This window comes from Rhinopithecus bieti, unplaced genomic scaffold, assembly GCF_001698545.2.
Source record: "Rhinopithecus bieti isolate Rb0 unplaced genomic scaffold, ASM169854v2 scaffold_9996, whole genome shotgun sequence".
Lineage (NCBI taxonomy): Eukaryota > Metazoa > Chordata > Mammalia > Primates > Cercopithecidae > Rhinopithecus > Rhinopithecus bieti.
Window position 1 is genome coordinate 4,010,992 of NW_016806973.1, and position 27,426 is coordinate 4,038,417.

At 34.4% G+C, this 27,426-nt stretch overlaps 1 protein-coding gene across 12 annotated transcripts in view; it reads right to left on the reverse strand.

The window, feature by feature from the left end:
- The window catches only part of WDR17 (WD repeat domain 17), a 121,792-nt gene that overhangs the window by 53,675 nt on the left and 40,691 nt on the right, over window positions 1-27,426 (reverse strand). For 10 of the 12 annotated variants that reach the window (XM_017879122.1, XM_017879120.1, XM_017879117.1 and 7 more), the window contains 6 exons: window positions 19,879-20,007; window positions 15,264-15,447; window positions 11,393-11,623; window positions 6,161-6,412; window positions 2,662-2,784; window positions 106-290 (listed from right to left, as the gene is read on the reverse strand). In XM_017879122.1, coding sequence (XP_017734611.1) covers window positions 106-290; window positions 2,662-2,784; window positions 6,161-6,412; window positions 11,393-11,623; window positions 15,264-15,447; window positions 19,879-20,001 — 1,098 coding nt within the window. In that variant the 5' untranslated portion in view covers window positions 20,002-20,007. The remainder of the gene's footprint in view (window positions 1-105; window positions 291-2,661; window positions 2,785-6,160; window positions 6,413-11,392; window positions 11,624-15,263; window positions 15,448-19,878; window positions 20,008-27,426) is intronic. The other 2 variants (XM_017879125.1, XM_017879127.1) reach the window with 1 other exon arrangement.

Consider the following 27,426-nt stretch of genomic DNA (forward strand, 5'->3'; position numbering starts at 1 on the left):
ACTTACAAAATAATTTCAAATAATATTAAGATACAAGTAAAAGTAAAGATCATGGGTTTACACAAAAAAGTGTTATGTATAATAAAGGAATGACTAAATACATACCAAGTCTCTAAGAAAATCCCACTTCTTAGCTCCCATATCATAAAGTCCAACTCCACCATCCAAGAAACAACACACTGCATGACCAGGAGGAAGAGAAAACGCTTGATTCTGTGTCAAAGTTGGGGGTGGAACTGCTTCACTTGTTGAGGATGTACAATGGTTTTTGGTTGGAGATTGGACTGAAACTAAAATAGAAGAAAAAAAACATTCTTATTGGAATAAAACCACAGAACTTAATTTAGAAAGATTCTTCATTTAAAAAAAAAAAAATTCCAGAATCTGTACCAGTAAACCTTTTAGGCAATGATCATATTTTCTACCACATGAGCACTTCTTTGGGATTGCCAAAAAATATAAGCACAAAATTGGACATTATTTTAAAGTACAGATGGAGCCAATAGACGAAAATTAGTGTGTTGAGGGATCACAATCTGTTGTGAATGTGTAGTTTCTTATCACCCCATAAATTAAAGCGCAGCATGACTGTTTCTGAATTATACACTTCTTTCAAAATCCTGACATAACTTATTCCCTCCTTCCACACACACAAACATATATGCATATAATTTTTTCTTTTAAAACAAATAACTCTCTGCCAATAATTTCCAAGCCAGGGAAAATAATTTTTTGAGATTATGGATAGTTCATTTTAATTTAGCACAAAATAAGAATCACAACACTATCTTGACCTGCATTGGCGATCTCAATTTTCTTTCTTTATTCCTAGGTGTTTTTTGTTAGTTTTTTCTTTTTTACCCTGTCATCAGACTTGGATTTCTCCTACTTTCAATACATAAAATATCAATGTTTTATTTTTATATATTATTATCCCCATATTTTGTCTTCTTCCAAAAAATCTTTTCCTTAGAATGTGAATGGAAATTATTTCCTACAAATACTTAATCCAAAATAATGACCCTATAGTAAATTATGAGGCTATTAGAATTATACACTGGAATACGGAAAATATTTTCTCAGTATTTTTAAAATTAAAAATACAAGTACCAATTTTTTTATTACATTTATTCTGGGGATAATATTCATTTCTCAGAATCTGAGAATTAAAGAAAGTCCAAACTAGAACTGAATAAAATGACACAAGAGGCATTGTGTAGCAATGGAATTTGGGCTGATATTTTGGTTAAAAATTAATATAATCCATCACTGGTTTTTCTAACAGTTTAATTAATTGACATTATAGGTGGGTTAGACAACTTTTATGCACCAATCTATTTGTAAATCCTACTTTTCAGAATTCAGAATGTTTACTTTTAAAATTTCATTTTCACAATTGTTCTTTTCCATACTTTCTGTTATATTAAAAAACTGAGGGAAAAACCTAGAAGTCAAACAAGAGGTAATCTGAAAAGAATTGCTCGAAAATGACAAGACTGCTATGCTATTCTTCATATTTTCTGACTTTGTCTAATGGAAATGGGCTACTTTTGTAGTAAGGAAAAAAATATGAAAGAAAAGAATCTGGTATGTCAGACATTCCATGACATGGTAGTTCAAAGCTTCTAAACAAATAAAGGAACCAACAATACAGAAAAACTGCAAGATCCCTAAACAGTAAGCCAGTATCCAGCATATTACTTCTCTAGTCCTGATATTTCTAGACTCTCCAGTTTCCAGGCTCTAGATTTATTAGTGACTTCACAATTTTGTACAAGGGGTATAGGTTCAAATACAGAGATTTTCTACTACTTGCCATTGCCTACCAATTAGACACCAAAATAACATTACTTTGAATAGCCATTGTTAATTACTTAGTATATTATAGAGTCAGAAGGAAGCAATCACTGTAAATTTTTCACCACTGAACTCCTTACCGCATATTTTTTATGGTGTATTATACAAAACGGGAATGCTACCAACCACGCAGAGCAACCATGATAGACGTAACTGGAAGTCTATTACTTTTCCCTTATATTTGAAAAAAGTTCTAATTCTAAACCTCCCCCATATTTCCCGATGTTTTCTTTTATAAATTAAGTGTATTTTATTTTTTCTTCATTACAGAGGCAATGAATGATACAGAAAATATAAACAGAAATAAAGAAGATACAGAAGATCCATAATACTAACTACTAATCCAGTGACAACTGGTATTCAAACATGTAATATGTATACCAGATCCTATAATTTGAATATTTAGGCTGTTTTAACTTTGTTATAACCTGTACAGATTTTAAACGGGCCATGTTTAAAACATAAATTCTCCCAGTTCAGATAATCTATTTAATCCTATCACTCTTAATATTTCTAATTTATTTTCATCAATATCATTGATTCATCTTTTCCATGTAATCTGAAATTATCTAAATATCCGATTTATTAGCATTAAAAAACGTAACTTGACTCTAAATATTTTCAATTTAGTAATACTAGATCTTGTGTAGCTTTGATGGTTCCTTGAGCACATATATTATCAAAGCCTTTTTTTAAAAATTGCTTTTCAGTGGCATATAGTATCTGATATATCACTATATCATTTTATTTGATAGAAAATACAATATTTTTTAAAATTAAAATTTTGATAACATTTTTACTTACACCTTTTGCTTGGAGGAGAATTAAGTACATGTAAGCAGTGAAATCCTGTTTTCTTTAATTTAAGGTTATCAATAGGTGTTGTTCTTGAAACATTCCAAATGCGTAAAATACCCACTTGAGAATCTAGTCAGATCAGGGAAAAAGCATATTTTAACAAATTTTGTATGAAACTAAAATGCCTAGACATAAAAGCATAACAAAATTTCAACTGGAAATATTTTAGGACTAATTATTGACATCCTTTGAATAATAATACCATAGAGTAATACAACCAAACAGCTGAAATACTATTTAACCTTTACATTTTTGGCATGTGTCACTACTTTTTTGCTCCAAAACCTTTTATAGGGTTAGAAACTGCCTGTCTTGGTAGCTTCCTCCAATAAAGATCATTATAATAATCACAAAAAAAGACCCTATTGACACACACTTGTTCTAAGAAATGGCCAGCCACAGAAAACTCTCGATTTCTAACCTTAAATAATCAATCCTTCCACCTTTGAAATGTTTATAAACTGCTCCACTGTCCACTTTCAGCCATTAAGGACTGTCAGATATACCTGAAGACCAGTCAAACAGTTTCCTTTCTTCCAAAATTCCCACCTTAATTACTGCTTTGGAGAAGAGTCTGGCAGTTCCACAAATGATTAAATATAGAATTACCATATGGCTCAGCAATTCCTCTCCTTGACAAACACTCAACAGAATAATAAGCAAAAGACCACACCAAAACTTGTACATACATGTTCATAGCATCATTATCTATAACAGCGAAAAGGTGGAAACAATATATCTGTCTATCAACAGATGAATGGATAAACAAAAACCTGCCACATCTGTAAAATTACATATTATTCAGCCATAAAAAGGAAGGAAGCACTGATACATGCTATAACATGGATGAACCTTGAAAACTTTACATTAAGTGAAAGAAGCCAGAATCAAAAGGCAACAGATTGAATGGTTCCATTTATATGAAATGTCCAGAAGAAGCAAGGCCACAGAGATAGAAAGTAATTAGCAGTTTATGTTTGCACATGTGTATTTCAGGGACTTTGGCAAGGGAGTAATGGAGAGTAACTGCTGATGAGTATAGGGTTGGCTGGGGGAATAATGACATGTTTTTTAATTAGATGGTGGTAAACATTGTATAGTTTTATGAATATACTAGAAACCACTGAACTGTATGCTTTAAAAATGGTGAATTTCATATGTGAAGGATATTTCAGTAATAGTAATAATAGACATTAAAAATTTCTATGCCTATTGGGCTGGGCATGATGGTTCATGCCTGTAATCCCAGCACTTTGGGAGGCTGAGGCAGGTGGATCACTTGAGGTTAGGAGTTTGAGACCAGCCTGGCCAACATGGTAAAACTCCATCTCTACTAAAAGTAGAAAAATTATCCAGGTGTGGTGGCATATGCCACAGTGCAATCTCAGCTACTTGGGAGGCTGAAGCAGGAGAATCACTTGAACCCAGAGGTGGAGGTTGCAGTGAGCCAAGATTGCACCACTGCACTCCAGCCTGCATGACAGAACAAGACACTGTCTTAAAAAAAAAAAAAAAAATTCTATGCCTATTATTAATTATATCCTGAAAAGTCAAAGGCAATTAAGATATATAAATTAAGAACCCATCTACTTTCATGTACAGTTGCCCCTTGTTATCCATGGGAGATTGGTTCCAGGACCTCCCATGGATAACAAAATCCATGAATGCTCAAGTCTCTTACATAAAGTGGCATAATATTTGGATATAACCTATGCATGTTTTCTCGTATACTTTACATCATTTCCAGATTATTTACTGTATTAATCTGTTCTCACACTGCTATAAAGAAATACCCAAGACTGGGTAATTTATAAAGAAAAGAGGTTTCATTGACTCACAGTTCTGCATGGCTGGGGAGGCCTCAGGAAACTTACAATCATGGTGGAAGGCAAAGGAGAAGCAGGCACCTTCTTCAAAGGGCAGTGGAATGGAGTGATGGCAAACAGGAGAAATGCCAGACATTTATAAAACCATCAGATCTCGTGAGACTCACTCATTATCACGAGAACAGTATAGGGGAAACTGTGGCCCCCATGATCCAATTAGCTCCACCTGGGTCAGGTCTTGACAGTTGGGGATTATGGCAATGACAATTCAAGATAAGATCCTTGGTGGAGACACAGTCAAGCCATATCACTTGCTATACCTAATCCAATGCCTACACATCACATTATTCACATGGATTCAACGTAGTACTTGTCACACTGCAAAGTCAGTTTTTGCTTCTTGAAATTTTGTGGAATTTTTTCCCCTAACATTTATCATTGACAGTTGGTTCAATTCACGGATGCAGAACCCAAAGATACAGGGTGGCATCAGTATTATATTGTTAAAGAAGTAAAGAATTTAAAATTTTGAGATGATAAAGAGTCTTTGTCTATTATTTTACACTTAGCAAATATGGGAAGTATTTATACAGTAGCTGAACATATTCTGTTTTCCAGAGGTCTCTCTCTCTGAACACAATTAAATGGTAAAAGTAGAGAGTCATTTAGTTTCTAATTATTATTCCTCAATTCCCCCATCTTCCCATCCCCTATCACTACTTAGCTTTGCTAATTCTCTCATGACTAGGAAACCATGAAGGAGTATCCGTTCAACCCATGGATCAGTGAGTGCTAGAGTTTGAATGCCTCCCACAAATTCTTGTATTATAAACTTAATCCCCAATGCAACATTGTTAGGAGACAGGGTCTAATCTGAGGCAGTTAGGTCATGTGGGCTCTACTCTTATGAATGGATTACTATAGACAGTGTAGGAGTGGGTTATTTATTGTGAGAGTGGCTTTGTTATAAAAGCGAGCTAGTTCTCCTCTTGCTTTCATGCTCTTGCCCTCTCTTGCTTTCAGCAGCACAAAGTTCCTCACCAGATGCCTGTGCCATGCTCTTGGGCATCCCAGCCTCCTTAGATTAGCCTTAAACTAATCTAAACTAGTTTATAGTTTAGATTACTATAAACTATAAACCTTTTGTGGTTCATAGATCACTCAGCTTGTGGTATTCTGCTATAGCAGAATATTCTATGGTATTCAGTTATAGCAACACAAAATGGAATAAGACAGTGAGGCTAATAAAGCTCTGATCAGGTAATTGTTTTTCTAGTCAGCACCTTCACTGTCATCCTACTACGCCTGAAATTGAACTGTCTTTGTCTTTTGCACATATACAGACATGCTCACATGTGTGCACATATATAATATATTCCAAGGTATTTCCAGAAACTTGGCAGAGTGGACCTTAAGTTTCATTTTTATTTGTCATTTCATTTTATTTACCATCAATGACACACAATAAAAATAAAAGTACACTAGCAATTTACAATGAATGATAATAATTCAGCTATTAATAAATTTTCCACAAAATCAACCTATAAGGACAATTTCCTAAATTCAATGAAAGAATATACACACATATTTAAAACTCTGCGGGATGGGGATTAGCTTACCTCCAGTTATAAACATCCCTGGAGCACTGGGAACCCAGGCTAAGCACTGCACAGAAGCCGCTGCACTGGGAAGATTAAATGTTGTTATGCAAGAAAGTGATTCAGAATCTACGAGGCGAATTCCAGAATGCAAATTAACCACTAGAAGATAGTCGGTAGACAGTGGGTCCCACTCCAAGGCTGTAACGGGATCCTCTTCATCTGTCCCTTCAAGGGATTCAGGTCTCAGAACATGTTTCTGATTTTTATTACCTATTAAAATATAGAAATAATTATTTCCGAAAAACTTGCAAAAAAGATCAATAATTTGGATGATTTTAACTTTTTCCTTGTACAATATCTATCTCTGAGGGTATTGAAAATACAAATGTGGTGTTTATACGCAGAGGGCATAACTGACACATGAATGCACAAAAAATTTGTTTGTCCTATTGATGAAAGTCAGACTCAATACTCTGCTTTGGCAATTTCTCGTGCCTTGAATGTGTCTCCCGTTTGTTACCTAAAAGCGGTAAGAAAATACACAGATAAATAATATACTCAGATCTTGTCCACAATTACAAATGTCACTGGGTTACAGCAGCATAGAAATAGGGAAAATGCTTATTGAAATGAAGAATATCATATAGTGATTTAAAAGGAGAAATGTCAGAGCTGGCTGACTGCCTGGGTCCAATCCTAGTTCTGCTTCTTACTGGCTTTGCTGCCTCAGACCAGATACTTAATCTCCCTGTGCCTCATTTTTTTTTTTAAATAATGGAGAATATAACAATACTTATTTCACAGAGTTTTAAAAAATGACTAAATGGATTTGATTAAAATGTTTAGAATAGTAGTGCACATTTTAAACGGCATCTTAATATTTACTCTTATTCCTTTCTCATTCATCCATCTGCCATAATAATAATTCACACCCGACTATTGGTACAAATAGGGAAGCCAGAAAGATACGGAGTTAAAACAAGTCTAATTTAAATAAAGCAAAGGATCACCAAACAAACTTATTGTTCCTTGTAATTTATGTACACAACTGGAAATATGGAAAAAATAATAATTCTGCTGAGGTACCACATGGGAATCCACTGGGCGAGTCCTCTCATTCTCAAGAGAGGCAGTGAAGCAACAGTTAAAGAGACTACAGAAAGTACCAATGAGTCCTGAGTATCATAAAGGAAGCGTTTACTTTTTAAAAAGCACAATTGAAAGATAATACAACTCTTGCTGCAATCCCATAATTACAGAATTGAGGCCAGAAAAACATGCCTCCTGTGTGTTTCTAAGAGGGAGACTATGATATTGTGAAATAAATGTTTGGTTTTCATCCCTGTTTCCTGGCATTACAACTCCTAAAATCCTTGGAATCTCTACAGTGTCTTTTTGTATGCTAATGAGTTGACTAGGTAGCTGGTGGCCACTAGGTGGCTTCACAATGGGGACTGGTTACTGGAAAGACCAAGGCTTGATTAGAGATTTGGGACCTTCAACCTCATCTCCCAATGTCCAGGGAAGGAAGAGGGACTGAAGGTTAGGCTGATCGCCAAGGGCCAACGTTTTAATCAATATGCCTATGTAATAGAGCTTCTATAAAAACCCAAAAGAAGCAGAATTTGGGAGCTTCCAGAAAGCTGAGCACGTGGAGGCTCCTGGAGGGCGCATGCCTGGAGATAGCATGGAAGCCCCATGTTCTTTCCCATATGCCTTGCCCTTTTCATCTTTTCATTTGTATCATTGTAATACTCTTTATAATAAGTTAAGGAAGTGTTTCCCTGAGTTTTGTGAGCTTCTCTAGCAAACTAATCAAATCCAAGGAGGGGGCCATGGGAACCTCAATTTATAGCCAGTCGTTCAGAAGCACAGGCAAAATAAGCTGGAGCTTACAACTGGCATAAGACGGGACAGTCATGGGGACTGATCCCTCAGTGTGTGTGATGTGACTCTATCTCCAGGTAGATAGTTTCGGTATTGAATTGGAGGACACCCAGTGAGTGTCTGCTGTAGAGGTGACCACTAGCTTAATGTGTGGAGAAAGCCTCTCACACATCTAGTGTCAGAAGTGGTGTTGTGAGAGTACAGCAGGAGAAACTGAGTCCGTTTTTTCCACTAAGTAACAGTTATATAGAGACAGTGTCATCAACAATATTCCTAAAATAAAACAAAGTAAATTTTATTAAGGCACATTCACGGAGTAATACTAAAATCAATTCAATTTAAACATGATTATAATAAAGATTTTTTAAAAGGTTCTCTGATGAACATGGCCTAAGAATACACTTGAGATAGCTAAAGCAGTTTTCCAGTTTTTTTTGCCCTGGAATCTTCTGTTCACATGAGAAAGTTTACAAGAAAATCCAGTAAGTAATACAGGATAGCATGGTGCTTTTCAGGCTGAAAGTGAGAAGAAGGCTTAAAACTCAGCTGGATCATCTATGAAGCCCTCCTACCCTCAATACACACACAAGTATACAAACATACAAAGCACAGTTTAAAAATTACTGATTTAAAATGATGAACTACATTATTGTGGCCAGTTCTCCATGAATATTTATTGTTTCTTCTGAGAAGGACTAGACAACAGAGATATTGAGGTCATAGGTTCCTGCAAGAACCTGGAGGACAGAAATCCTATGTTGTAACACAGGGATAGAGCCATCTGTGGTGCTGGTAAGTCATTAAGAAGATAAGGTTAACAACTCATGAGCAGTAAGAAGTCTAGCTATCCTGGTATTAATGTTAACAGTTTCAAACTCACAATCCAGAATGTAGTGTTAGAATTAAAAGGTAGTGATTCCTTCATGATCCATTAGCTCATGTATATGCAAATGGAAAATAACTATCAGGATTGTACCTTTTATAATGTTTTGTGCATATTAATTGCTAAATAAATCCTGCAGAATAAATGAGGTTAACAAGTCTGTACTGGGTTGTTATGGACTGAACTGTGCTCCCTCAAAAAAGGCGTTAAAGTCCTAATTCCCAGTACCTGCAAATGTGATCTTATTTGGAATTAGGGCCTTCGCAGATGATCAAGTTAAGATGAGGCCCTTAGGGTAGAGCCTAATCCAATACGACTATGTCTTTATAAAAGGGAAAGTTTTGTCACAGAGACATGCATGCACACAGCAGGGATGCCACGTGCCATGTCAAGACTGCAGTTATACTGCCACACGCCAAGGAACAGGAAGCCAGGAGAGAGGTCTGGAACAGATTCTTCCTTAGTGCCTTCAGGGGGAGCATGGTCCCCTCTTGACACCTTATTTTATACTTCTGGTCTCCAGAATTGTGAGATAATAAAATTTATGTTGTTCTAAGCTATCCTGTTGGTGATAGTTTTCTTACATCAGCCCTAGTAAACTAATATATGGGGAACAGAAAATAACACACGCTGACTTGGGTATAGATGGTTTCACTTGGTTTAACAACTGGAAGATTGGGTTATTGAAAAACAATGGTCTCTTCTGGAAGGCACATAGCTCAGATTGTTCAAATATTAAACATTCTATCTTCTAAATCTAAGAGAGAGAAAACAAAAGTGGCCTTTTTTCTTTCCTGTTCTTTCTATGTCAAAATAAACATGCACTGTCTCAATGTTTTATATGTTAGATACACAATAAAAAGTCTCAATGTCCTATGGCTTGAAATGTTCAAAGATGCCTAATAATAATAAAGCAAGAAAACAGACAACCTTAGGCAATGACAAGAGGGTAAAAATGACAAATCATAAAATATAAAAAATATCTAGAGTGCAATTTAGAATAAAATAAAAACACACTGCTCATATCTTCTTCAGAGCTAGCTTGAAAAGAAAGTGTCACAACCCTGATGAAATCTTTGGGTGCAGGCCAGGGAAGAAGTGGAGGAATAGCACTAATGAGATTTGGTTACGTAACCCACAGAGGTAAGAGGAGGAACCACACACACAGCATACAGCCATGTTTCTTATAGATTGCATTCCTGAGTCTAAGGAAGGCTGCTGGAAATAAAGGTTACAGAGAAAGAAGTGGTATTCACCAGATCAAAACAAAGAAAGCTATGAATTACATTGTCTAACTATGAGCCTTAACGACCGACTATAAAACAGAATCGGCTTCCAGTGCAAGGATGGAACAGATAAGTTGCAATGCAGGTACTTGGTACAACAAATCCAGAAGAAGCACCAGTCATTGGTCCCTCCTCATCCTAATCTTCAACAAATCAATGAAACTGTCCACATGTAAACCTGGTACAACCAGAAGGAACAACAGAGGACAGGTACAAAGAGCTGAGACAGAAGCTGGGGAAGAAGTATATGAACATTTATTTTTATCTTTCTTTAAAAGGTAAATAATAGACCCTGTTTAAAATGTATTTAGAATATAATGGCCCCAAATGTTTCTGTGTTTTATGCAATCCTTTTTAACTTTAGACACATTATTTCCTGAAGAAAGGTTTGTTTAAATTTTCACAATTTCATTTGTTCAATTTCGATTTCTTTTTTACATTAATTTCAGACAAATTAAATGTAATTTGTTTTGTGAAAGTAGTTATCGTGTTCCTGAGAAAGCACTTTCATTCATCCATCTAGCCAGCCAGAAGTCACATACATCAACAGTGTTATCAAATGGCTAAAAGCATTTTCCCAAATGTTAAAAATACTTATTTTGAGGGGAAAGCAAGCAATTCAGGTAATTTTTGATTTTTCAATCTTACTTTTGTAAATTAGTTATGTAAGAACATAAACTAATTTCTCAGACCCTTTCATTACGCCAAATCAATTAACTAATAGGGGTTCGAAGGGTTATCATTTTTCTTTCATGCCAGTTTCAAGCCTCTGCCAAGGAGTCATGGCATCAGAATGGTATCTTTACAAGCAAATGGGAAAATACTTAGTATTAGTAAGCCATCATATCCTCTAGTTGTATGTCCTTGTTCATTCAGGTTGCTTTTAGTAAATGTACAGAAATAAAGAATTGATTAAAAATACAAATATGGGAGAAATGACTGATTTAGGTTAATTCCAAGTGAAATATTCACAGTTGTATTGAACGTATTATAATATATACACATTTTACGTCAAATGTATATTTAGACTCAGTACAATACTGGATAACATTTTAACAACAATATCAAAATTAAAATTTTGTCACTTTTGGCTTTATTCAAAATGGGGACAGGTCACTGGAAAGACCAAGCAAGTACAAAATTATATATAAGAAAAATATACTATTCAAGATACCTTACTAATTAAATTCTTACCTGGATGAAAAATTGATAGACTTCCATCAATATGACCAAACACAACTTTCCCCTTTTTGTTTGTATGCCATCTGAATATACAGATATCAGACAAGAAGCTATGAGCATCTTTGTGTACAGTCACTCCACTATCTGGTCCTGAGATGGTCCAAATGAACAGTGGGCCTCTGTGGGAAACAAATGCCACCGCATCCTCTGCATTCCAGCACCAACTAAGAGAGGCGGGGATCCCTGGAATAAATTAAATACAGATACACAATAAAGAGATATGGCATAAGATTACACCATTAAATATTCCTTGCACTGTTTACATTTCTAAAACAAATTAAAATACAAGAGCATGTTTATTATTTTTAAGACATATTACTTTCTTACTTGGGAACTGGATTTATAAAGACAGCCCAAAGACTGCAGGGAACATATGTAGGGAAAGTCCATGATGAAAGAAAATGTATCTAGTTAGGTTGAAATACTACTTACATGATCATTTGCTTCATATAGTCAAATACATTTATAGACTTCTTTATTTTAGTAGACTATATATTAAAGATTAGAGCAATAAATTCTTATTGCATATTTGTATATAAGACCTCTAGGCATTCTAGGTATGCAAGGTAGTGCGGGGTAAGATTCCTGCTTTAGAGAATTTTAAATATGTGTTAGGGAAACAGGGATTAGTGAATACATAGATAAATGCCACTATAAGGATTTAAAAACAATGGACTTAATGTTATAATCTACGTCTTAACAGGAATTTAGATTCAAATCTAAGTCTTGTCTCAGATAAACAAGTCATTTTATTTGTCTAAATTTCTGTTTCCTCATCTATAAAATGGAGATGACAATAAAAATAGCTGACCATTTATTTCACATGAAAGTCAAGGAAATATAATCATTTATGTAAAGGTACCTTTTAATCGATAAGATGGAATATAAAAGTTAATTGTTAATATACCTGCTATTGTGATCAAATAAATCATATATAAAATAAGTATTATGAGAGAGAGATTGTGCATCTTCCAACGCTGATATACTAGTTGGCTGCATCAAAATCATGAAATGGAATATAACATATCAGGTCATGTGGAGTTTGAGCCAAGGAATTTATTTTTAACAAGCTTCGTCAAATGATTTTGATATGCAGAAAGGTTTAGAAACCACTGTGCTACTCTCCTAGAAAGAAATTAGATTTGAATTATACCTAGAAGGAGGGGTAGAGTTTAAATACACAGAATGAGCAGTATTTCCCAGAAAGAGAAAATGGTATGAACCAAGACACAGAGTTGAAATTCGCTGATTGATAGTAAGTTCGGTTTGTGTCAGCAGTCTATGTGCTCCAAGAGGCAGAAACAAAGCCTAATGCCTACTTCAGGGCCTCATCCACAATGAGGACTCCATAAATATTTGCTGAATGAATGAATGTATACATGAAAAAAGCCAATACAAATGTTGATGTGGTTTCAGGATACATTAACAGAAGTAGAATGTACCCAAAAAAGAGATGAGGTACTCTGTAGGGATCCAACCACACAGCACAGTAGAAGAAGGGCAATAGACCACTGGCTCTCTGACTATATATTTAGAGAAAGGCAGCAAGGCAAGTGAAGGGACCAGAAAAAGTGTCACAAAATAATAACAGAAAACACTTTTATAGTGACTTATGTACAAGCACTTCTCATGAGCGCTGCCATTTAATTCTCCTAACAATATTCTGAGATAGGTAAGTGGTATTATCCACTGTTAGATAAAGTGTGACTTTTTCAAGTTGGTGACAATTTTACATCTGGAAAACTAACATGCATTTTCCTTTAAATGGATTGTTAGATTATTAGAAACAAAAGGAAGAAGTAAAAATACAGAGGCAAGATCAAATTCAACAACTGTATCTGAAAGTTGAAAAAAAAAAGTTCACTTAATGCAAATTTCTACTTTGCTTAGGCTGGATTCTAAAAGAAAATGAGCCTAAAACATTTCAAAAGTGTTACTTAAGATGCAAATCACCAAAAATAGTCATAATTTTTTTTGCAAATAAAATATCAAAGCTTTTAATCTTCAGATTAGGAAGATATTTGGATGAGGGAGATATTCATAGCTGAAAATTTTCAAAGAAAGGAAAAAGATGAAAACTTTGCCAAAAGTTTTCCACGATTATCTAATCATTCTGGGACTGTTAATTAGAAAGTATTATTTAATTGTATATCCAGTAACAAAAGAACTATGGTGCATATAGCTGATGAATAAATAAAATCTTCCCCCGTGAACGGATGTGATGTATATAGTGTTTGATGATAAAACCATGGATACACTAGGAGGTAATAAAATTAATCATTACTTTTGTATAAAATTTAGAATTTATGTTTATTATATGCAGTTATAACCTGACATTGACCTTGTGTTACACCTTTATGAGAACAATAATATCATGCAACATTTTAGTTTATGGCACATAAAAGATGGAAAGAATTTCAAGAAAAATTTGTTGTGTTATTTAAAATTAATCTCACACAAAGTTGGATTTAAAGTACTTGGAAATGCATTATCGATCAATATAAACAGTAATGCACTAACCTATAGAATTTGTGATTGACGTACAAACAGATATGACCAGAAAGCATGGGGAGATATGAAAAGTCTTGATTGAGGCTATCAATCACTGTTTATATATCACAAAGCATTGTGCCAAAAGTAATTTGTTTTTTTTGTCACGGAAAGCCTTAAGAAAAATTGTTGATTACATTAATGGAAGCTCACTGGATAGCTGACTTTTTACAATATTTGTTCAGAGATTGGAGCAAACATTACTCACTGTCTAATACACTGGTTGTTCTAAGTAAAAATAAAAAACAGGGTACGTAAACTTGGGAATGAGATCCATATTTTTCTAGTTGAAAATTAACTTCATTTGACAAATACCTTTAACAGTTGAGTAATAAAATTTAAGTATTACACTGATATTTTAAGCATTCGTAATGATCTAAATTTGAAAAGACAAACCAATATAGTAAATATATCGAATATGTCTAAAAGTTAAAAAATTTTTTTTTATTATTATGGAAACAAATTCAAAATAATTGCCTATAAATTCCCAGTATTTTGCCTTAGAATATTATAAAGAAATTTGAACAAAACAAGGTTAGTGAGATTTTCATGTCTCAGTTTTATACCTCAAACTTAAAACAATTATTTTTTAGAGAAGAAGCTGAATTGAAAAACATATCTAGCAGTAGCTTTCAAAACCATAATCAACTGAGCTAAATATGGTGCTCAAAAAGAGAGTTAAATATTGTGACACTGAACACAGAATAATTATTACTTAACTTTACCATTATGATGGGATAAGATTGAATACAAGTTCCCAATTCTAAGTACAAAGAGTATAATGCTATTATTCCAATTCATAAAGCCCAATTTGTGTGAGGAGGACATTCTACGTTGACCAAATTAAAAACAAAGGCATGAAACCAGCTCAACAATGCATCAGATACATGCATAATACTTCCTTTGTAATTTAAAGGTTGGACTAGAGTAACAAACAGCCAAGGCTTCTTACTTGTCTCAATAAGAACATCTTTCTGATTACTAATTTTATATTTATTTTGGAAATTCTTACATTATATTTAAACATTAATAAAATTATTTGGTATTGACTAGGTTTTTAGTTCATCATATGTTGTAAGTATAATTATTTTATGAAATTTTGTTTCAGTTTTGTACCTATGGACAAGAGTCATTATGTGAACTTTATTTCTTATACAGATTGCCATTAGGAGGTTTGAAAATATCAGTTTAAAACCTGAACTAATAATATTGAGAGTGCTTGTTGAAATAAAAATATTTTATTCCATAAAATAAATCCCAGTTATAATTATACCTTTTGTACTGTCGAGTTTAGCAATGACTTTTTGTTCTGCAACATTCCAAATGATCACTAAATTATCAGTACTGCCACTTGCAAACAGATCAGGATTATGTGGACACCAAGAAATTGCTGTGATTGTTTTTTTATGTTCAGACATAATTGCATGAAGTTTGAATTCATTATAACGGCGATCCAACTAAAACAAAATATATAAATAACATATTTTAGTGCTCCTTTTTAAGATAACACACTATTAATAGTCACGTTACATAAAACTAAAGCTACATACATGAAAATTAGTTCACCTAATAATAAAGACATGAACACATTTCAAGCCTTGGTCTACATTCAAGTGTATTCAGGAATATTCAACCAGCTGAAAAAAAAAAACATTAAAACTGAGAGAATAAAACCATCCATTTTAAATATAAGTAAAATAAATGTTTCACATTTAAATATGCATGATAATTCAGAGCTTTATTATATTTTCCATAACTATATCTATTTATGAGAAGAAAACCCTTGGTTTTGGAATATTTTTTTTTCTGCAATTTTCACTTATACTTGAATCAAGAAAATTTGGGTTGAATACGTCAACTGCTCATTATTACACTATTAAGATGTCCAAAGCTTCCAGAACAATGATGTCATTCGCTCTTTTAATTTTACTGTTTTCGGACAGGACATTATATTGTGTTTTATATGTAAATAGAAAAAATAAACAGCCTACTTTTCCTATTTCTTTTGTAAATGTGCCTGCATTAATTAGTGAATTAATCTCTATCATTTTTAGCATGTTTTGGAATATGTTGTTTATGTATTTTTGTTATAGTTTTCTCCCCTTTAGCATATAACGAACCTTTCACAGTGCTATTCTAAGTTTTATAAATCATTATGATATTAAATATTTATTACATAAACTTTTTAAAGCCATATGCTTGCAATAAAATCCTAAATGATAAGCAGCCTTCAAATCTCTACATGATTGAATCTCTGCTATTTAGCCAAAGTAATTTGAAATCATGTTTCTACCTGATCCCTCTGAACTTCTTGTTTCTCTTTTACAGCCAATCACCTCCACTTGATGGCCTTCTGCTTGCTGCTCCCTTGGCTTCTAACCACCCTATCCACTGATTTGCTCATGGTTATTCATTCTCCTATTGAGGTCTGAGTTTAAATGTACCTCTTCTGAGACATGTTTTCTGACCATATCTTAATTCATAACTCTCCCGAGAACCTACCCCATGACTCTATCTTATCATACCTGTTTTTTCAGCCTCTGTAGAACACACTTCTTTCTGAAAATTTTACCTATTTATTTGTTTACTTATCTTATCACCTTTCCTTACACCTTACAAGAATATAAGTTCCACAAAAAGACTTTGCCTGTTTCTTCATAGTTGCAATCCTGGTACACAGTAAGGCTTGGTTAATTGAAGATATTCAGTTAATATTATTGAAAGAATAAACACTTATGATCTGTTTAACATCTAAGTAACTTAATGTTTGCCATCGCAGATGATGCTGCAGTGAACATTGTATGTAATTTTTGACTAATCACATAAGTATTTCCTAAGGCTTTCTATTCTATAATTTCTCTCTCTTTCTATAACTTCAGCTATTCTTGGACAACTTTGGATTAAAACATTATTAAAGATAACGCATTACCAATGGAGTTTTCATCTGATTAGCACTGCAGCAATAGTAATTTTAAGCTGACTTACTTAAATACATAATTGTGTTTTCTATACCTTTAGAAATAAATATGATTTTAAGTTTCAAATTATTCAGCAATTTAAGTCACCTATGGTAGATACAGTGAGGATATCTAATGTATCCAAAAGAAAAACCCTACTATATAAGTTAGAAATTAATAGAAGAATCTATTAATATAGTAAATGTGTGAAGAAGCTATGTGGCATATGAGTGACCTTCATTGACATTACCATACAAATTATCTATAGAGTAACTGTAAGCACACTAGAGAACAATGAACTATTTGCAAGAATTAATCTACTAATGCATTCCTATGATATTTACAATTCAGTAATATTGAACTGTACTATTACATTGAGATTGACCACAAATTACTCTACTTTTAGGGTACATTAGCATATTAGTGCATTACAAAACAACAGTTAAGGAAAAATTCTAACACCATTTCCCATTATCATTTAATCATTCAGAAAAATATAATACAAGTGTGTCATTATCCAGAGTGTGACTGATTATCAGACTTTGACTATGCATTGGTGCTAGGTGTTATTTAATAAATATTTCCTCCGAAAATAATTGTATTATGTTATATTTACATAGCATAATTTTCAAAGCACCTTAATTGAGATGATAATATTTAAAACAATACTTATTAACATAAATTTCATGTTAATGTCACCATTTACATGGTCATGTATACAAAATTAAAATATAATTTTCTATTGGCATACTTTGAAACTAGGTTTTATAGTAGACACTGTAATGAACTGTCCCCTAAGTTTATTTGCATCACCTTCTAAATTAGGATAATTTTTGTTCGTTTCAGTCCTTAATGACATGACAACTTTCATGTACATTGTTTATATTAATAATTTTACCTCAATATTTTTAAATATTCATAATAAAATGTCATCACAAATTTAAGACATAGAAACTTGAAAAGATTAAGTTTTGGTTTCATCCACTGAGTTTCTTTACCATCCTTACCTCAGAAGAATAGTTTGACTTGCTTGATAACTGTCTCTTCTTTGAGGAGGAAATAAAATACAAGACAGGGACTTAGGATTAGGAGAGAAATTGTGTAGGACGGATTTGGGAGTGAGAATCTTGGGATTATATAAAGAGTGTAAAGGAGGTAGATGGGAGAATAAAAGAGGTATTTAGAAGTCTTGCTGCTGTGTTGTGTATGAAGGGGGTGAAAATGAAGAAGCGTGAGTTTCATTGAAGTTACATTTCGTTTGCTGGATATTTCTACATTTTAAGAAATGGACCACTTAAAATCTTACTCTATATTGTGGAAAATGGATTGTTTTATACATTAATGCTATTATTTCTTAAATTTTCAATAAAGCAGAAAACAATTAGTAATGAACTAATATGTAGTAATGAAAAGAATTTTTGCTCTAGAATAAAACAAGTTATTCTTAGTCTTAACCGAAGTAAGTTAGAGTTTCAAGATTCTTTCCTTAAACCCATTCATTTAAGACAATTAATGAATATCTTCTAAGTGCCAGAAAGTATGCAAAAATTTGAGAATTAAAAGATAGGAAAGACTCACTTCTAATAAATGAAAGCATGTAGAGAGGCTTTTTATGAGGTCCTTTACTACTAAGAAAGAGGGGAAAATAGCATATAGAAAAGAGTTCATACAGGAGCTGAGATTTGAAAGATGAGAAAGTGTTCTCTAGACAGGCAATGTAAGCAAACTGAAAAATTAGTGTAAGCGAAGGCAAGATATGAAAGACTGAGATGTCTTAGAAAAATGTAATTGGTTTAGTGTACCTGGAACACAGAGTAAGAGAGAGGCAGGAAGATCACAAAAGCATTTGAATGCCATACTACGAAGTTTAGATGTTACTATTAGGGAATGAGTAGCAAGTGAAAGCTTTAAAATTTAGATCTGCATGACAGATAACTGATTACACTGAACAAAAAATTAGTGGGAGCCAAACTAAAAATAGAGACTATTAAGAGATTATTATAATAGGCCGGGCGCGGTAGCTCAAGCCTGTAATCCCAGCACTTTGGGAGGCCGAGACGGGCGGATCACGAGGTCAGGAGATCGAGACCATCCTGGCTAACACGGTGAAACCCCGTCTCTACTAAAATACAAAAAACTAGCCGGGCGAGGTGGCCGGCGCCTGTAGTCCCAGCTACTCGGGAGGCTGAGGCAGGAGAATGGCATAAACCCGGGAGGCGGAGCTTGCAGTGAGCTGAGATCCCGCCACTGCACTCCAGCCTGGGTGACAGAGTGAGACTCCGTCTCAACAAAAAAAAAAAAAAAAAAAAAAGAGATTATTATAATAGTTTAGGTGAGAAAGATATTAGGAACATACTAGAATCACTCTTGGCTACTAAGGGCACAGGATGTGAGTGGAAGAGGGAGTCAAAGATAACTATCACATTTCTGGTTTAGATGAATGGTTTGCTGGTGACACTGAGATACTGACTTTGAATTTAAGGAGGAAGACTGGACTTTGATTTAACATGCTTATGGCACTTCTATATGAAGAAATTCAGGCGGTTTTTGGCTCTATAAATTATGAACTGATAAGGGGTATCTGAATGGAGCTAGGACATGAAAAAAATAGTTACATGAATTTTTCTCCCAATAATATCTCAAAATATATCTGTCCTAATTTTACTATAATGATCTCTAATGGACTACCCACATTTCGCAACTGATAAAAGAATTTTCTTATATCAAAGTAACCAATAATTTAATGATGTGTTTTCTAAAGGTTTAACTTTTAAAACCTATATGGTATAAATCACAAAACTTTAAAAATATAAATATAAATGAAATTATAGCATTATGTTTTTCATGTAACAAGGACTTAAAATATGTATTCATTTAATATTAATTTTACCTGACATAATTAAAAATGGAAAAGAATTATTATTATTTTACCTGATAAATATAGATAGCCAGAGTCGCACAATATGCAAACCTGTCTCCGCCGGCAGCACACACATCCTTGTTCCATGGCTGACATCCAGCAGCCAGCAATCCCACTTGCCTTACCTGGGACATGTTTGCCTTGAAAAACAAATATGAAGACATGTCAGTGATTTTCATTATTGATAAACCTCCTCATTGTTTTATGTCTGTCTTCCCCAACCCTTACCTTTATGCCCTGAAAAACATTTTACTAGTACTATTAATTTTGACTTTTATTTTCAGAGAACAGCAGTTGAACTCCCTAAATGTCTGCAGACATCAAGGCAACTTACTTATATATTTATTTATTTTTTATTTTTTATTTTTTTTGAGACAGAGTTTTGCTCTGTCACCCAGGCTGGAGTGCAGTGGCACGGTCTTGGCTCACTGCAAGCTCCACCTCCTGGGTTCACACCATTCTCCTGTCTCAGCCTCCTTGAGTAGCTGTGATTACAGGTGCCCCACCACCACACCTGGCTAATTTTTCTATTTTTAGTAGAGACAGGGTTTCACCATGTTACCCAGGGTGATCTCGATCTCCTGACCTTGTGATCCGCCCACCTAGGCCTCCCAAAGTGCTGGGATTACAGGCGTGAGCCACCGCGCCCAGCCTAAGGCAACTAATTTAAATGAGGAAAGCACGAGATACGATAATGAAGGAACGACAGCTGATACTTGGCCAAGGGCTGGGAAATGCATAAGCAGTGATAGGAACTCAGTGAAATAGAAATTGCACATGCTGTATTAATAGTATCACTGAAGAAGGCCATCCCATGTTGCAAGATTTATGGAACTTCCTAGAAAAACTGAAATATCCAGATTTTTATGTGAAATGTATCCATTTTTGAATACTGGCAATTCATTCAAGGCATCCCATTTGAATTTAAAACACTATGGGCCAATAATGGAAGGGTTGTGACCTGTGTCATAGAACTTCAGTTTTTACATTGACTCTTCATCCTCACAAAATCTATTTGAGGTGCATAAGACAGGTATACAAGCTGGGTTAACAATACTGTTCACTGTTAGGATGGGGCAGAAAGAAGCTGAAGAGTATCTGAATAAAAATGGTTTATGTGGCAGGACAGAGAATGTTGGAATAGACAACCCCAAAGATGCAGACAATGTAGTGCAGCAGAAGCAGGCCTGGGCAGGAAATAAGGAATTACACCAAGCTTTGCACCAGGCGTAGAGCGTGAGTTGGAGTCAAGCATTAAATCTTACGTCTCTATTTCTTGTATCTAAAATACAGCTTCTGAACTATATTTTCTGTCAGATTCCTCTCAGATAAAAAAAATGCTATGAATCTATCTGTAAACTCTAAATACCTCCAAGATACTAGAGAACAGACAGTAAATGGTGAGGCTGTAAGTCTATGATCATAATGAAAACTCATAAGAAAATCATACTAAGGCAAAAAAACACATCTGTGCAGAGTATTAAACTATGTGGTTATCTAATAAATGACAATCAAAAAAGAAATTATTGACAAAAAATACTTTTTAAAGGTAGAATCCAAGCCGTTATTAGCTATCTTTTCAATATGGTCTAAAATACTGGTCTAAAAATAAAGATAGGAGAGCTCCTAATATGACAGACAATCTTCCATTTACACTACTACAAAGCTATACCAGGCAAATTCAATTTCTCACTATTGTCAATTTCATATCTGATTTTTAAATGAGGAAAAAATGTAAGTAGTGATTATAATCTTAAATATTTTGGTTTGGAAATTAAAGTAGAAAACTGAGAACTATAATAAATTTGGTTTTACATGACTAATATATTGCATAGTCAATATTTAGTCTATGCTGCTCAAAAGCTTCACATAATGTTAATGTCAAAACCACAACATATAAAATATCACACATACAAAACCCACACGCATAAATATACACACATCTGATCTACATCTCAAGTCTTATAGATGCTTGTTCAGTGTATACCCTGAACCTTCCAACTCTTAATCCAATTCTTTTAATGCTCAGCAATTAGTAAATTTTAAATGGTTAAGTTTTCTCCCATAGATCACTAACTCATTTATTTACGAAACTATGTTCTTCATTTTATCTTTTCTACTTCCTATTTTCACTTCTGAAAAGGATCTACTTTCTTCTCATCTCCTCTTCCATTCTTCTCCAATTCTTTCTGTCTTCATCTCATTAAATCCCCTTATCTGAGCAGAATTAGTGATAGATTTAGAAAAAAAGGTAAATAAATTACTTGAAGTATAAGCTGGCATGAGAAAGCAACAGAGCTACCAATCTTTAGTGCTTTTATGTATTCAGAAGCTTTCCTGCTCTAATGACACCTGTATTTCCTCAAACATTAGCATTCAGGGTAAATAAAAAATATATACATTTCTTTTTTTTTTTACCCTTACTAATCTTACAGTATCTTTCACTGAAAATGTACATTATTTCAGCCACATTGTGAGTTACATTGACTTTTGGAGAGTATGTGGAGATCTTTTGAATTACTATTTATAACATTTGCATCTAAGTAAAAATGTCTTTTGATTTCTGTTTAACCAAATATTGAGTTTATATTTGGAAAAGAAACATAATTAAAGAAAAATCTTTAAACACACAATTAAAATGAAGTCATTTGGCCAAGCACAGTGGCTCATGCCTGTAATCCCCCAGCACTTAGGGAGGCCAAGATGGGTGGATCACTTGAACCCAGGGGTTCAAGACGAGTCTAGGCAACATAAGGAGATTCTATCTCTACAAAAATACAAAAATTAGCCAGGGGTGGTGGTGCGCGCTTGTAGCCCTAGCTTCTTGGGAAGCTGAGGTGGGAGGATTGCTTTAGCCTGAGAGGTACAAGTTGCAGTGAGCTGTGATCGCACCACTGCACTCTTGCCTGGGAGACACAGCAAGTCTCAAATAAACAAATACATAAATAAAAGTCATTTAAAATTTTTCACTTTTTTGTAACTTTTTCACATTTTTCATAATTAACAAACAATTCCTAGAAAAACAGCAAAACTAAGCAAAAAGTACAGAGAGTTCCCATATGCCCTTCATAGCCTCCCCCCACCACATAACAGGAGTTTCCCCACTATTAACACTCAGCATCAGATGGCACATGTTAAAACTGATGAGTCTATATTGACACATCATTATCACCCAAAGCCCACAGTTTACATTAGGGCTTATTCTTGATGGTCTCCATCATACAGGTTTTCACAAATGTGTAATGATATGTATCCACCATTACAGTATGGGAAAGGATAGCTTCACTGCTCTAAAAAGTTCTTTGTGCCCCCCCCACCAATTCCTGGCAACAACTAATCTTTTAATGTTTCCATAGTTCTGCCTTCCCACAAAGTCACATAGTTGGAACCACAGAGTAGCCTTTACAGACTGCCTTCTTTCAGTTAGTAATTCGCATTGCCTTCATGTCTTTTCATGGCTTGAGAGCTCATTTCTTTTTTTTTCTCCATTTTTTATTGCGGTAAAATATGCATAACATAAAATCTAACTTCTTAACCACTTTTAAGTGTACAATTCATAATGTGCAACCAGGAGTGTGAGGTTGCAGTGAACTATGACCGTGCCACTGCACTCCAGTCTGGGTGATAGAGAGAGACCCTGTCTTGGGGGGTGGGGGAGAGGGAGGCAAGTAGGGAGGGCAGGAGGAAGAAGGGAGGGAGGGAGGAAGGAAGGAAAAAAGGAAGGAAGGGAAAAACACTATTAACAGTACCCAAATAATGGGAGAAAATATTTGTAAACCACATATCTGATAAGGGATTAATATCCCAAATATAGGGAGAATTCCCAAAACTCAACAATGACAAAGAAACATGATTTATCTGATTCAAAAATGGGCAAAGGACTTGAATACATAATGTCCTCAAGTTTCATCCCTGTTGTAGTGTATGTCAGAATTTCCTTCTGATTTAAAGCTGAATAATACTCCATTGTGCATATATGCCATATTTCCTTATCCATGTGTCTATGAATTGTCACCTGGATTGCTTCCACGTTTTAGCTATTACAAAAAAAATGCTGCGATGAAAATTGATGTACAAATATCTCTTCCACGTCCTGCTTTCAATTTTGGGGGGTTTACACGCAGAAGTGGGATACTACATCAAATAATAATTTTATTTTTACTTTTTTGCAAAACTACCATACTGTTTTCCACAGCAGCAATTCCATTTTACATTACAACAAACAGGGCACAAGTGTTTGGATAACTCTACATCCTGACCAACACATGCTATTTTCTGTTATTTGATAGTAGCCATTCTAATTGGTGCGAGATGGTGTTTTTTTGTTGTTTTGATTTGCATTTCCCTGAAGATTAATAATGTTGAGCATCTTTTCATGTGCTTATCAGTCATTTCTGTAACATCTTTGGTGAAACATCTATTTAAGTATCTTGTCCATTTTTCAACCAGGTAAATCACGTTTCTTTGTAATTGTTAAATTTTAGGAGTTCTTCCTATATTTGCGATATTAATCCTCTATCAGATATGTGATTTACAAATATTTTCTTCATTGTGTTGGTTGCTGTCCATTTTACTGTTGATAGGATTTTTCTTTTCTTCTTCTTCTTTTTCTTTTTCTACAGACAGGTTTCTTTCTGGAGTATAGTGGCATGATCATAGTTCACTGCAACCTCAAACTCCTAGGCTCAAGTGATCCTGCTGCCTCAGACTCCCAAGTGGCTAGGCCTACAGGCATGCATTATCATGCCTGGCTATTTTCTGTTGTTGTTGAAACAGTCTCACCATGCTGCACAGGTTGGTCTCGAACTCCTGGCCTCAAGTGATCATCCTGCCTCAGCCTCCCGAAGTGCTGAGATCACAGAGGTGAGTCACCATGCCTGGCCACTGTTTTTCTTTTGATGCACAGAATTTTTAATTTTCATGAAATCCAGTTTGCACGTTTTGTGCTTTTGATGCCTGTGCCTTTGGTATCATATTCCAGACATTGCTGTCAAATCCAATGTTGTGAAGCTTTTGCCCTCTGTTTTCTTCTAAAAGTTTTATAGATATTGGTCTTAAATTCAGTGTCTTTGATCCATGTTAATCTTTTATATGGTGTTAGGTAAGAGTCCAATTTCATTCTTTGGCATGTGGATATTTCATTTTCCCAGCACCATATGTTAAGACTGGCCTTTCTGCATTGAATGGTATTGCCACTCTTGTCAAATGATATTTGGTCATATATGTAAGGGCATAGTTCTGAAGTCTCTATTCTATTCCATTGGCCTATATACCTGCCTTTATGCTGGTATGACACTGTTTTGATTACTGTAGTATTGCAACAAGTTTTGAAATCAGAAAATGTGAGTCCTTCAGTTTTGTTATTCAGGGTCTCTTGAGTTTCTATATCAATTTTAGGATGACTTTTTAAAATTCTTGCATTTGCCCGTTTCATCTAGGTTATCAAATTAGTTGGTGTACAATTGTTCCTACTACTGTCTTATAATGTTTTTAATTTCTTTATCATCTGTAGAGATGTTCCAATTTTTGTGATTTTAATAATTTGAGTATTCTCTCTTTTCTTAGTCTATCCAGCTACAGGTTTGACAATTTTGTTGATCTTTTTCTCTATTTTTTTTTTCTATTCTCTATTTCATTTATCTCTGCTTGGATATTATATCTTTCATTCTAGTTTTGAGTTTAGTTTATTCTTTTGTTAGTTCCTTAAGTTGTAAAAATAGGTTGCTAATTTGAGATCTTATAAATGCTTTAATGAAATTATTTATGGCTACAAATTTTCCCTCTGGCATTGATTCCACTGCATCCCATAAGTTTTGGTATGTTGTGTTTTTGTGTCACTCATCTTTAAGAGTTCTCTACTTTTCCTTGTGATTTCTTCTTTCATCCATTGGTTGTTTGAGAGTGTGTTAATGTCCATAAATTTGTGAATTTTTCAGTTCTCTTTCTGTTATTGATTTCTAACTTTATCCCGCAGTGTTCAGAGAAGACACAATGTAGGATAACTACTTTTTAAAATCTATTGAGGCTTAATATTTGGACAAACATATTGCCCATCCTGGAAAATGTCACATGTGCACTTGAGAAAAATGTGTATGCAGTTATGGAGTAGGGTGTTCTGTATATGTCTGTTAGATCTAAGTGGATTAATATATTGTTTGAGTCCTCAGTTTCCTTGCTTATTTTCTGCCTGATGTATTCATTATTGAGAATGGGGTACTGAATTATACAACTATTATTGTAGAACTATCTATCCTTTCAATTCAGTTAGTTTTTGCTTCATATATTTTGATGGTGTTTTTTGGGTGTATAAATGATTGTAATTGTTATATTTTGCTGCATTGAAACTTTATTAATATATAGTGCCCTTCTTTGACTTTTCTGAACTTTTTTGATTAAAAATCAATTTCATCTAATATTAATATAGGCATGCCTGCTTTCTTTATGCTACTCTGTGCACGGAAAAAAATTTTTCCCTCCTTTTACTTCCAATCTATTTGTGTCTTTGGATCTCAAGTGAATCAACTGTAGACAGCATATAGATGGACCTTTTATTTTTTATTATTATACTTTAAGTTCTAGGGTACATGTGCACAACATGCAGGTTTGTTGCATATGTATACATGTGCCATGTTGGTGTGCTGCACCCATTAACTCATCATTTACATGGGGTATATCTCCTAATGTTAGCTCTCCCCCTCCCCCCACCCCACGACAGGCCCCAGTGTGTGATGTTCCCCTTCCTGTGTCCAAGTGTTCTCATTGTTCAATTCCCACCTATGAGTGAGAACATGCGGTGTTTGGCTTTTTGTCCTTGCGACAGTTTGCTAAGAAAGATGGTTTCAGCTTCATCCATGTCCCTACAATGACATGAACTCATCCTTTTTTATGGCTACATAGTATTCCATGGTGTATATGTGTGACATTTTCTTAATCCAATCTATCATTGATAGACAATTGGGTTGGTTCCAAGTCTTTGCTATTGTGAATAGTACCACAATAAACATACATGTGCATGTGTCTTTATAGCAGCATGATTTATAATCCTTTGGTTATATATCCAGTAATGGGATGGCTGGGTCAAATGGTATTTCTAGTTCTAGATACTTGAGGAATCGCCACACTGTCTTACACAATGGTTGAACTAGTTTACAGTCCCACCAACAATGTAAAAGTGTTCCTATTTCTCCACATCCTCTCCAACACCTGTTGTTTCCTGACTTTTTAATGATCGTCATTCTAACTGGTGTGAGATGGTATCTCATTGTGGTTTTGATTTGGATTTCTCTGATGGCCAGTGATGATGAGCATTTTTTTCATGTGTCTGTTGGCTGCATAAATATCTTCTTTTTAAAAATGTCTGTTCATATCTTTCACCCACTTTTGGATGGGGTTGTCTGTTTTTTTTCTTGTAAATTTGTTTGAGTTCTTGGTAGATGCTGGATATTAGCCCTTTGTCAGATAAGTAGATTGCAAAAATTTTCTCCCATTCTGTAGGCTGCCTGTTCACTCTGATGGTAGTTTCTTTTGCTGTGCAGAAGCTCTTTAGTTTAATTAGATCC